Genomic DNA, 13043 nt, shown 5'->3' on the forward strand with positions numbered 1-13043 from the left:
TCGGTTTTCCATGACCAGAAAGAAGCCCGCTTAGATTCCAATCAAGCGCGTCTGGCATATAATCAGTCGTCATGTTCTTGATCAAAGACCTCCGGAACAGACACTAGCAAAACTAAACAAGGCATTACATTGGGAATAACAACAATTGACACAGGAGCTCATTCGTCGGTTTAACCATATCTTACATACTTGTGTCGCCTTCCACCAAATGTAAATCACCTAGACCAAATGTTTTCAACAGTACCTTTGGGTGCAAAACTGTTATCCGTTTTTAAATATAATTTAATGTAATTAAGTTTGAATACTTTAATGATTGTATCATTATTCACTTGCCAACGCATATGTTTAGTATGAAGTTGTATTTCAGCTGTATAATCATTACAAAATTACTCTGGCGCATTTTCTAATACTCTTTTTTAGCATTTTAATTCAAAAGGTTGAGTGTTTCAGTACCTATTCTAGGTGTATACTTTGATTTAATATCGTTTAAATGGTTTTGAGGCTATTGAAGTGGAAAGAAATGGTTAAAAATTTCATGTCCTTTTAGCATGTCAATGAATCAAAAAATAAAAGTAAAATTAGAAAAATCGCTTTGTTCGATATCTAAACCTATGTTTTCCTATCACATGCATTTTCAGGAATAACAACACCAGTGGTTATCTCTCTCTTTGTAATTACAATCGCTATTATTTTGCTCTGCATTATTTGCTAACACTAGTGATTAGGTTTATTATTTTCCTTTTTTGTATGCCTACTACAAATCACTGAATGTCATTCCTAATATCAAAGCTTTAACTGTCAAATACGAACTGAGCAATCAGATAATGCGACACTGGAATGAATGTTTGTTTTTTTTTTCTATTGAATCGTCAGACAATGACCCAAGAAAGATAACTAGTGCTTAGGGTCAATTTACACTCAATCTTTATATATTTTAATCTCGAAAGTGCAACTACCAAAAAACCGACTTCGTTGAATTTAAGAATTATGTGACCTGAATTTGTTTCTGGTTGAAATAAAAGCAAATTTGGTTGGTTGTTTGACATTCATGTAACACCTCTTGCCTGATGTTTATAAAGACTGCTACTTGTTATCTTTTACATCAGTTTATCGCCACAAGCAATTCGTTTTACACATCATGTATATGCATCTTATTGCAAATCATTTATTTTTTGGAAAAATGTTTGAAGTCTTTTTTCCACGTGACAAATATTTGCAGATATTATGCAGTTTAATTTTCGGTGAGCAACAACAGCTAACATTAATAAGTGGATTGTAAACTGATAAAACGAAAAAAAAATTAAATTTCAGGAATCATTTGCACACTTGTAAAACCATCACCAAAAAAGTTTTGAAAAACTGATGTAACAACATTTCCCTTTGTTCTGACGTTAGAAGTATAAAATAATGAAGAAAATAATAGGAAGCGTCCAGTCGACAGGTATACTTATTATCCAAAATACTTAATAAAGTTTAATTCATACAGTATTATTCTATATTATCAGGCGGTGGGGGTATCAAAAGAATACCGTAATAAATCAGTTAAAGGAGAGTATATAGAAATAACAAATAAGTAATATCTATATGTATTAAACAACAATCGCACCGGCTGTTGCTGCAAAAAAAATAATTCTTTTTACGTTTGTGTGAAAAAAAACATTCTAACTTAATACAAAATATCAGGCCCGTCCTCCTCGAGAAGGAAATGGTATGTGCTCTACCAAGTTCGTCCCTGGATTCATTTGTATGTTGATACCCCTTTTATTGCAAAGTATAATAGTCTTGTAAATACGAGTATAAATGTAGACAGAGTCATTTGTTTGCGGTGCAAACACAGTACATGTACCACTGTACGTCGGGCAAAAAACAGGACACGCCTTAAAGGTTTTACATGCCAAAAAAATTGGATCCATATCACTTTATTCCAAATTCGGGATTTCCAACTACCGTTTAATTGAAAGCGCGCGGACTATTATTGTCTGTTTCTCGGTTTGGTAAAGTTGTCTTTTTGACACATTCCCCGTTTAAACTTTCTATACTATTGTCATGTTGTTAAGATTACACATAATAGGTACTGTTCACAATAGTATTGACTTGTCCAATGTGGGTTTCATCTAGTAGGCCATTGTCGGAATCAAAATATTTCTATAAAAATAAATTATTTTATATGAACATATAATTACATATTGTGTACATGTATGTACATAAAAAAATGCCTATAGTTTGAGATTTGAGGCGCATCAAAATAGCCACTGCTCGGTGTAACCAGTATGTGCATGTACGTAGTTCCGTTCTGGGTACTTACACAGAGTTATACACATATAATAATTAAAACTGTTCTATACAGACAGAAATGAGGTTTTGTCGCTTTGTTTTATTTTATTAGTTTCAACCAATATCCGGAGAAGTATTCCTGTTTTCCTTCTCTATTGAATAAAATATCTTAAGCACTCAGTAAATACAGCCAATTTGAAGATAAAGGATTGCAAGACAGAAGTTCATGGCGTGTACATATTGCTTGTAAAACTTATGTAGTTACGTTTAGTTGTTGTACTTGTCTCATTCATCAACTTTTGACAGATCACGTGTCACAACAGGTTGTATGTTAACGTTCTACATTATCACCCTAACTAGCCGTCCGTTTGTGGTACAGTTTCATCACTGTATTACCAAACAGTCGATTAATAATGGCGGGTATACCAAAAGATCTAGGGATTGATTTTTAGAGCGTTGTTAGAAATTTGACTTTAATGAATACTTGATCGACTGAAGCCTCTAAATGCAGAATTATGATTTAGGGTTTTCAATAACATTCGGTCTTTACAGTTTCTTGTACGCGAATCTAAAACATGATTATTCAATTATTTCAATCTTTCATCGTTTTGGGTTTTTTTCTGCAAAACAGACATATGTTATTCGAAATATGTGGCTCATAATATTGCCCATGTTGGAGGACCTGTTAGTTTGTATTTGTCCAGAAATTAATTTGAATTTGAATGGACAGTTGAGTGATATTTTACAAAATCGGTTAATTCATTTAAAGGAGTATATAAATGATATTGGTTAAGCCTTTAAAATCATGTTTATTTTCATTGTCAACAGCCGAACATGTAATAAAACGAGCTTATGGTAAATGGAAGAAAATGTCGAGGACTCGTGTACCTAAGAACCAAGTGCGCAGATACCTCTTTCAATTATATTGTCAAACTTATTTATATTGACGTATTGTAATGTTCAAAAATAACGATATATCGAGAAAATAAATATCATCTCGTTGACATTTATTTAACAAACTAAAACCTTTCAAAAATTATTTGATTTTAAAATGAAGAAGACATTTTAAAAATGGGTAATTTTAAGACATATGCCAATGGTTCCATAATCGCGGCATACAAATATATTTAAGGAGAACAAAATTATCCATATTAGCAACCCACTGTGACCTTTACAATAAAACAGCAAACTTTCCCAGTACAATAGGGTATTATTCAAATTAAATTTGATAGCAATTTTTTTCTGAAACTGTGAAACTATGACAAGCTTCGCCGTCTGAGATCACGTATATATATATATATGTGTGTGTTTCATAACCGTGACAGAAAGGACACGTCAATTTTGTCATAAAATGTACCTCATAAATATATGTTTATCCGAACACAACGTTGTTAACGGAAACTAATCATTTCGACGTTTTTTTTCTGTGCGTTGGATGAAGATTCCGTCAATGATTAGAAATTAGAGACGGGTGTACTACTGAATTGTCCCGCAGTCCATTTAGAGAACGTTTTACGTACAATTACAAAGGACGGAATCATATAAACAATTATTTCCAGATCTCATTTAAACATATAGAGAAATCCATATTTTCTTTTTCTGACATCGTGGCTGTATGGATGGTTTTTGTGAACAAAATTAAAACATTTTTTAAGATGGACTCTAACAGCGCACAGCAAGCTATGGACAAAAATGAAAAGCCAGGACTTAGTACGTATCCTACGAAATCCGAAACTGTGGCTTTATGTGGAATGGGACTCTGTCACCCACTCTGGCTACAGAGATGTGCGAATATTACTTGTTACTCAATATCTTACGGATTAACTGTACTAATGACCAATGCTTTGGGAATCTATATCTCATCCCAGATCACAACACTAGAGAAACAATTCAATTTGTCGAGTTCTCAGAGTGGATTTATACTCAGTTGTAATGATATAGGGTTTATAATTACTGTCTTGTTTGTGAGTCATTTTGGAATAAGGTGAGTTTAAAGCTTATTGTGGCTCATTTGTAACACACTATCACATATACCTACATGGTACAAGATGAACGGACGTCGAAGTAAGCCAATTTAAAGTTAGAATGGCCTTTATTTGCTTGCAATTTATTGTAAACGAATGATGCTGATTTTGCATTCAAACCATGTAATAGCAAAATCTGCCATTGCAATGAGAAGTGATTGCACGCCTTTGATTATTCCTAACATTCCTACAAAGTTTCAAAAAATCGGTTTACCATTCTTTTATAATATGGCATTTTTGAGCAGCGATTGTTTAGAACTTGTAAAACAATATAGAACTTATTTGTTGCGTCAGTAATGAGTGTAGTACAAAAAAGCGAAAAAAGTAAGTTGAAATCCGACCCCAATAGAAAATAACTTGGGAAAGACAACATACACCGTACTCCACCAGCCACTCGGTTATTCGTTTTGGAACCACCGGCCGAGTTGTTCAATGTATATCTGGTATACAGAAAAAAATATATCACTATTTTATTTATTTTTATTCAGATTCCATATCCCACGGTTACTAGCACTTTTCACAACAATCTACGGAATTTCTGGAATAGCTACAAGTTTTCTACGTGTATTCGCTGAACATGATATGCCAACGGCGATGGAAGGAGACAAACTTAATTTCAACGAATCAAATATTTATTTGTGCCTTCAAAAAAGAAACAGTTCTAAAGAATGTGAGACCAAAGTTAATGGCGTCGACAGTGCTTCCGGTTCTAATATTGATGCAGCATTTGTTTTGTTATGTATATTCATGGGAATCCAGGGTTTAGGGAAAGCACCACGAAGTTCTTTAGGAACTTACTATATAGACAGTAATGTCCCAGACAAAACTAAGACTGGATTTTATTTAGGTATGATATTACTCGCCCAATCAAGTTTACAAAACAAATGAAAAAAGTACAAAAATACAATTTCACGTCCTCAAGTTGACCTTTTGAACTCGTAAACAAAACGATAACAGGATAATGGATAGCCCGGTCGTTGTTCTTAAAAGTTTACAGCAACTTTAGTGATAATGAATCGTATACTAAGTTTATCAGAGTGCAAAAAGTTCTTACATGTTGCATAAAAAAACATATACAAGTACTTTCTTAATTTCAATCTGAATATTATATCCTTTTTATTTCGATAGAGAGCATTTACATGTTTTACACATGTATAAATGACATGCAGGTCAGTTTTTATTATATATTGGTGTAAATGTAAATAATACACATGTATATTTAATGGGAGATTGAGTGGGCAGAAGTCAAACGCTAATGTACTGTAAGTCCCTATGATCTCTAGCGTTAAAGAGTACCACGCGTATATGTATAATTCTTTCATACCACATGTTCCTAAGCTTTGGTCATCGAAAAATTTTCTTAGATACATGTAGAAAATAAAATTGCTCGAGCAATTATTTTAATTCATTATTATTTCTTTTTTTCACTTTTTTAAGGAATATCAACAACAATGGGACTTTTTGGACCATTTTTTGCTATCACACTTGGAGGCCTTTTTGGAAAAATTCCCGTAGATTTGAAAGGTATGGGTTATGTTTATACTAGTATGTTAGCAAAGCAAGTAACCAATTTCAGAAATGAGAAAATATTAAATAAAATTCTAGAATCCACTTATTACTATTTTGATATTTTATTTCATTTTTTCACCGTAGTTTAATTCTCTGTTACCAGAGACCAGTATTGAACCTACAGATCCCCGATGGCTAGGTGCGTGGTGGCTAGGGTTCCTCCTGTTCGGTGTAATGTCCATTGCTACAGCTATTCCAATAATTTTCTATCCTAAACGAATGGTAGCTATAGAAAATAAATCTGTCAAAGCAAATCCGGATGGCGGAATTACATGTTGTAATATCATAAAAGGTATGTCGTTGAGTTAAATGTGTAACTGACTATAGTCAGACAGTTCCAGTCTAAAACCAAGAGGGCTGATTGATAATATATATTCATGTTCTTTTCCATTTCACATCTTTTGACATCGTACGTCTGAACATTAGCAAAATATCTATTCCTTTTTCGAAAATATAAGTTCTAAAACCTAAACTGTGTCGGTTTTGAAAACTTATGTCGTTTTTAAAACACTCATTAGATTTCGTGTTGTTATATTTTATATGTACCGACTTAAAATAAAGCTTTTGAACTTTGAACTTTGAACTTTGATCTGTAATGCAACACTTCGGCAAACTTCGAATGAGTCCGAAATGGTACGAACTCAAGCGAAGTCGTGATTTGCTCTAAAATTCGGTGTTTTTGTCAGTTTCCCAAAAGAACTCGGAGACTAGGCGTTTCTCAGCTATATTACAGAATGTTCAAACCGATCATTTCGTCTTCTAATATAATCTTCCCGCTCTCTCACAAGTAAAAACACGTAGAACACGAGTGTATGGTACTTAAGAGGTACATTTTGATCTTATATGAAGCTAGAAATGATGGTTCTATGACACCTCTCTGAAACATAAGGTGGTGTAGTAATATATAATTATGCAAATCATATACGAATGTACAGGACTGAAATCATGAGTGCAAGAATTCGCTAACAATATTAGCGACTTTAAAAACATATAATACAACAAATAGATCATGATACTTCAGGTAAAATTACAATACACGGATCACATTACTACAAATGTAAGTTGCCTCTAAGCTAGGCTTTATGGTTGTTAATTGCACTTGTACTCAAAGCTGAATAATATCTTTGCATTTTATCTTCAGATATCCCCAAAGCTCTATTTAGAATCGTACGACGACCCGTGTATACCCTAACGATAACTGCAATGGGTATTTACTTCTTTGCCGTCATTGGTGGTTTTTCGTTCGGTCCTAAATACATAGAGAATCAGTTCAATATTCCGACCTGGCAAGCTAATATTATTCTAGGTATGTTTATGCTCCATCTAAAATATTCTTGTTCTCCATAATATTGTTTAGTCTGTATATGAAAACGTCCAAAGTATGCTTAATTTTAGCTCAACGTCGGCTCTATGAGATCGTTCAAATAGAATACTATGGTTTATTTTGGATTTGCAAAAAAAATGACAGTCTAAATAACTTTTTAACTAAAGATACTAGCTTCTACAAAAAAGACCTTAAAGGGAAACATGAAATACAATGGTTAATACGGATACGGGCCAACGTATTAAAGTCTTAATATCCACGCACTGCTAAATGCACGTCGGACATTCGTTATACATGTAAAATACAACGTACCGTAGACCCAACTGAGGCATGCCTTCGGTGTTTTCTTTGGAATTTTAAAATTACAACTTCAGCACCATATTGCGCTATTTATATCATCACAACTACATGACGTCGATAAAGTTAATTTGCATACACTTGGGATAAATACATTTCGCAAACAAAGACGAACACTCCATTCTTCTGTAATACATGTAGAATACGTTTCTCGTGTTGATAGGAAATATTTCAAGCGGTTTTTTATAATACCTAAAAGTCAACAAGAAATTTGGATTCTAATACCGCTGAGAGTGCAAAACAAAGAAATCTCAGACACCCAAGGGAAAGAGTTCTCTAATAAGCCTCTTTCGGATTAGAAATTAGCAAACATCAACATTTTATCCGAAGGTCTCTGAAATTTCTTAGACTTGAATTTTCTGGTGTTGTTTGGTTGCTTTTGTTATTAGTCCGCCAATTCAGTACACCTTGCTTGAAAAGGAAATTTCACATGGCTGAAAACAGGAATATGCTTGTCTCTTTAGCGTAATCTCTTGATATATTAGAAATTGACGTTGTGTTTGTGCCAAATAATGCATGACGTTCTACAGGGTAATCATGGGTATGTGGGATTTGTCAAGACGTGTTTCTAGCCTATCAAAACCCTAGAAATCATCGTTTTCTATTAGGTTTGTATGTTACTAGTTTCTAGAATCATTGTATTCATTGCGTTACAGGAGCAGAAAAGTTGTTCACAGCAACACTTGGTACTTTTATTGGAGGATATATTACAAAGAGGTTCAGACTAAACCGACATGGTTGTATCAAAATGGTGATTGCCATAACCTTCATTACAACGTTACTAGGATCCCTTAACTTTATATTTGGTTGTGAAAATCAGAACATACAGAGAAAGGAAAACACGTGAGTTCTACAAGATATTTAGTTCATATTTTAATTTACATATGATAAGTGTCTTGCAAGAAACAGGGACCGCCCACCCTCCGGAGCACATGAGTTCCAGTTATTAGTGTGATTCATGCTGTTCGTGTTTCTGTATGTATATTTTATGGTTCTTTCGTTGGAATGTACGATTTTTCATCTATTTTCTTGACAATTGATCCTCTCTCATTACTTTATTTGCAACCACGGTTTTTCTGAAGTGCATATTTTTGTTAAAGCCAGTCGAAGATCGTAAAATATTGAATCCGCATTTCAGAACCCACAAAAGTAAATTAAAATACATTGTTTTGTTGAAATAGTTGACCTTCAACTTTCTTCAACATTTCAAGAAAATGAGTTTACAAAGAATTGAAAAAGTTAGCTCGTGTCTTGAATTAACTTGTAACCAAAGTGATGCTTTTTGTGCATTAATTCCGCTATGAATTGCTCGATGTACATTGATAAAAATCATACATAAGGAAATTTAAAGGATCATTTTTTCCGAAGCAGTCGGTATAGTTCCGCTTTTTACCCTTTGACCTTAAACACGCTCTTCCATGGAAACGAAAGTCACCTGATCGCAATTCTGTTTTCCGACTGGCCAAATACTGATGACTTTATGGCGTTCGAAAAAACTGTATCGAAATTTAAAATTGCGTGCCATGTGATTTTTCCTTAATGTAATATAGAAAATTATAAATAAAAAAAAAAATTTACAGCGTCGGCTATCTTTTTTAAAGACAGTACTTGTTTACAATGAGAGGAAATGAGAGAGGAAATTGCTTTTTCAATGTTATTTCAAAAGACTTTATTGGATAGCTTTATAGGTAATTTTGCAGGCAGATTTAGATAAGACCTCATTACATTATATTGTTTTCTTAGATTAAATCTCGGGTGTAACTGTGACGAAGTGAGCTTTATGGCAGTTTGTGACGGGAATGGAAAGACATTCTTCTCTCCATGTCATGCTGGATGTTCAAATAAGATATCATCAAATGTAAGAAAGAAATTATATATCAATAGCATATTGTCGTTATATATTTGTTTAACTTGTGTCGATTCTAGAAGAGCTCCTAATTTCTTTTTGAAAGCACTTCCGTAAAAAATTTTGGTTCAGTAGCAAAACACCAGCCAAGCACACGGCATATAGGAGAGACGTCTGGTTTGTTGGGAGTCAGAATAATGTGCGAGTGGAATAAATTGTTATCCGCGAACTTTTGCATCTTTGAGCTGACACAATTCAGCGTTTTTGGATTAATTCAAAGTAGATTATGCTCGATTGATCCAAAGCTCTCTTTCTGAAATGTGTGAAACTTATAACCTCAATCAAATAACAATGAAAAACAATATTTTAGGCATATTCCAACTGTAGTCAAACAGATACCGGAACAGTGACTACTGGGATGTGTGACACAGACTGTCCGTACCTAATACCATATATAGCCGTACAAGTCATCAGTACATTTCTTGGGACATTGAATGTAATACCAGTGTATCTTATCATACTACGGTAGGTATAACTGTGCAATAAAACGTGAAAAAAAAACTCAACTATTAGAATATTCTCAGATCTGTAATTTATGTCAGAAAATATCCACGCCGGGTTTAGCGTCACCGAGATTGCAATTACAATAAACTCCGAAGTGAGCCAATATTCATATTTTTTTCTAAAGTTTTGTGATTTCAGATCTGGTTTCTTAAAACACCTACGAATTGCACATTTACGTAGCTTCTTCTATAACTTAAATATTGATTTATAGCTTGAAATCATTAGAGGACAAATCCTATTTCTTATTATTGAAAATTAGAGTTGCAATGAAATAAGACCGACCTGCTACATACATGTATTTGTAAACAAGAAAGATCGATTGTTAACATGTTTTATTGCTGATGAAGGGATGTATGCATCGTTTGCATTATAAACGGTGGGTTTTATAGTACATGTACATTGTAGATTGTGCCAATGTATTCAAACCACCTGTAAATGATAAGAATAACGCTGTAGATATTTAACCCACCAGTGTTCCTGATCATGATTATCATTTTTTTTAAATCTGATGTTGTCAATGATTTTGTTTTACTTACTTGTTTCGTTTCATTTGTTTTTGGTTTTGTCTTTTTAGCAATGTTTTGACTGATTATGTTTGAATTTGACGTTTGTATCATTTAGTTTGTTTTCATCATGAACTCGTGGATCGTTACGGTGTATCCACCTGCGCCATGAAAACTGATGTGTTCAACGTGTCATAGTTTTCCTTTCCTCTTTCGTCTATCCCGGCTGGTGTTTCTAGAAAAGCAGAGGACGCTTAACCTACCGGTGCACCTGGTCCATGCTCCCAGATTTTAGTTGAGCCCGAGTTGCTCATTTGCTTTTGTTACTTTGTATGAATGATTTCAGTGACTTTATGGTCTTTGTTGTGTATGTCTGTTTTCCATGTCTGGTCTTTGTCCCTGGATTACATTCTTTTGATTACCGCTATAACCTTGGTTCCCTTGATTACTCTTTCACTAGGCAATGCGTACAATACTTTATTTGGAATCTTTGACCTTTAAATTTTAATTTCAGATCGACTGATGAAAACGACAGGTCGATAGCTTTTGGAATGCAGTCTTTTCTATATGCACTTTTAGGTAGGTAAATCACCTATTTAATGTACCATAAATGTAATTTTATTTAATAGGGTGCGTTCATCTTCATAAAATATCAGTTTGATTCAATAGCAAGAAGTAACATGTTATCTCCGACAAAATCACTAGGGAGTTAAACCACAAATTACCATATATTTTGCCCACAAATACACAATGTACATTGTAGTAACTCAAATTTCTTCGTCAACCGAATTCTATATTTCTATATCATATAGATCATAGATTTCAGTACACCTGTTTTTTTTTTCAATTCCGGAGAACTTTGCCTTAAACTTATCATACCATTATACTTACTATCTATTACTCATTTCACATTGCAGTGTTTATTCCTTCACCAATTGTATTTGGGCATCTATTTGACGGAGTGTGTTTGAACTGGAAAACATCATGTGGCATACGGGGAGCATGTGCTTTGTATGATATAGAAAGGATGAGATTTACCATCTTATCGTTTGAGTCTGGAGCCAGAATAATTGTGTTTATTTTTTATATTATCATTTTCCACGTTGGGAAAAAGGAGGACGCAAAATGTGACAAATCGAAGGAGATTATCGAAATGAATATCACGTGAGATGTATGATGTATTCATTTATGTACTAAAATTTTGTGAAAATCCTATTATTTGCGATTTATACATGTATGTCATATGTTGATTACATTTTTGTGTCTTTTTTGTTTATTTGAGTATGTATATACCGAGGTAGCGCTATAAGTCTGTTGTCATATATTGGGTGAAATTTGGGAAAAAAACATTTGATAAACTTAATTTCAAAAAAGAATTATTAATATGAAAAAGCTTCAAAACAATTGTTTTGCTGGAAAATTTGTACAAAAAATGCGAAGTCCTGCAAAAAATATTTTGTTTATATTTACATTTAATAAATAGATATAATGCTCAAGAAATAGATATTGGTCGCACAAAATATTGTGCACAAAAATTTGCGCACACAACATCCTAGGTGGGTGAAAAAAACACATAACTTTTACATGCGAAGAAGGAAAAAAACATGTTGCACACAAACTAATCATATTGCGCGCACACAATTGATGTAATGCGCACTTAAAACACCGAAATCATACATTTCTAAAAATTCTGAATACATATAAGGAAAACTACAGGTCAACTAAACAAGGAAAACATAGCAGGCCTAAAATTACTACACTACATGCAGAGCCCAGCTAGGAACATGCAAAGGAAAATACATATGTTTTACGCTGTAAAATAACAAATGAGGTTGCCAAATAATTTTTTCAAGTCTTCTGTTCGGTTTACCCTACTTCAGGAGACAGAGTTCCTAGTTACGTCTTTGATTAAGATCACTTAAATTTGCAGTTTAAAACATTCTCTATACTTAAGAAAATAAGACAGAAAATTAACTGGGTTAAGAGTTGTAAGGAGGGATGCGCTATATGTTGATGTAACATACTAATGAAGCTAAAAATTGTTTGTGTAAAGTTTATATTCTGCTTTAAATGATCATTTTGAAATGTTACTTCTGTTAATAATACATTTTTAGTCTTTTACTGAAATTTGTCTTTCTGTGTTCAGTTTTATAACTATACCGAGAATAGGTATGGTGTATATGTCAAAGAGACAACAACTCTACCGGAATGAAAATGTCAGCCCGAAGCTTCCCATTGGTCTCCAATGAACGGCGAGGGAACCCTCATACCACAGGGCAGACTGCAGCTGGTCCCAAAACATCATTATTCACAGAAACAGCGAAATAGTTGCCCTATATACTCAAATAACATGAAAAAATAAATTAAAGGTGAAAACGAAAAAAGACATGCAGAGGCCAGAAATTCCTGACTTGGGACAGGCACACAAATGCGGCGGGGTTAAAATACTTTGGCGTGATCACAACCCTCTCCTTTAAAATCTGACCACTGTGGACAAATATTACACAATTAAACACACCTAAAATTAGTTCAAAAATGTCTGAGTCCCTTGTGAAAACGGAAATAAACCGAACATAAATTAC

The 13043-nt window shown here is 33.6% G+C and overlaps 1 protein-coding gene across 1 annotated transcript; it reads left to right on the plus strand.

Moving 5' to 3' along the window:
• The first annotated feature begins 3536 nt into the window (after window positions 1–3536).
• On the plus strand, window positions 3537–12491 carry LOC148598941 (solute carrier organic anion transporter family member 2A1-like). Its single transcript, XM_088562014.1, has 10 exons — window positions 3537–4258; window positions 4787–5145; window positions 5736–5822; window positions 5971–6159; window positions 7009–7173; window positions 8205–8391; window positions 9292–9406; window positions 9765–9919; window positions 10976–11040; window positions 11379–12491. Exons 1-10 carry the CDS (start codon window positions 3894–3896, stop codon window positions 11627–11629), a joined length of 1938 nt encoding a protein of 645 aa, XP_088418140.1. The 5' UTR covers window positions 3537–3893; the 3' UTR covers window positions 11630–12491.
• Window positions 12492–13043: the final 552 nt, after the last annotated feature.

This window comes from Perna viridis, chromosome 14 (genome assembly GCF_037379345.1).
Source record: "Perna viridis isolate PV_CMFRI_1.1 ecotype Kerala chromosome 14, ASM3737934v1, whole genome shotgun sequence".
Taxonomy (NCBI): domain Eukaryota; kingdom Metazoa; phylum Mollusca; class Bivalvia; order Mytilida; family Mytilidae; genus Perna; species Perna viridis.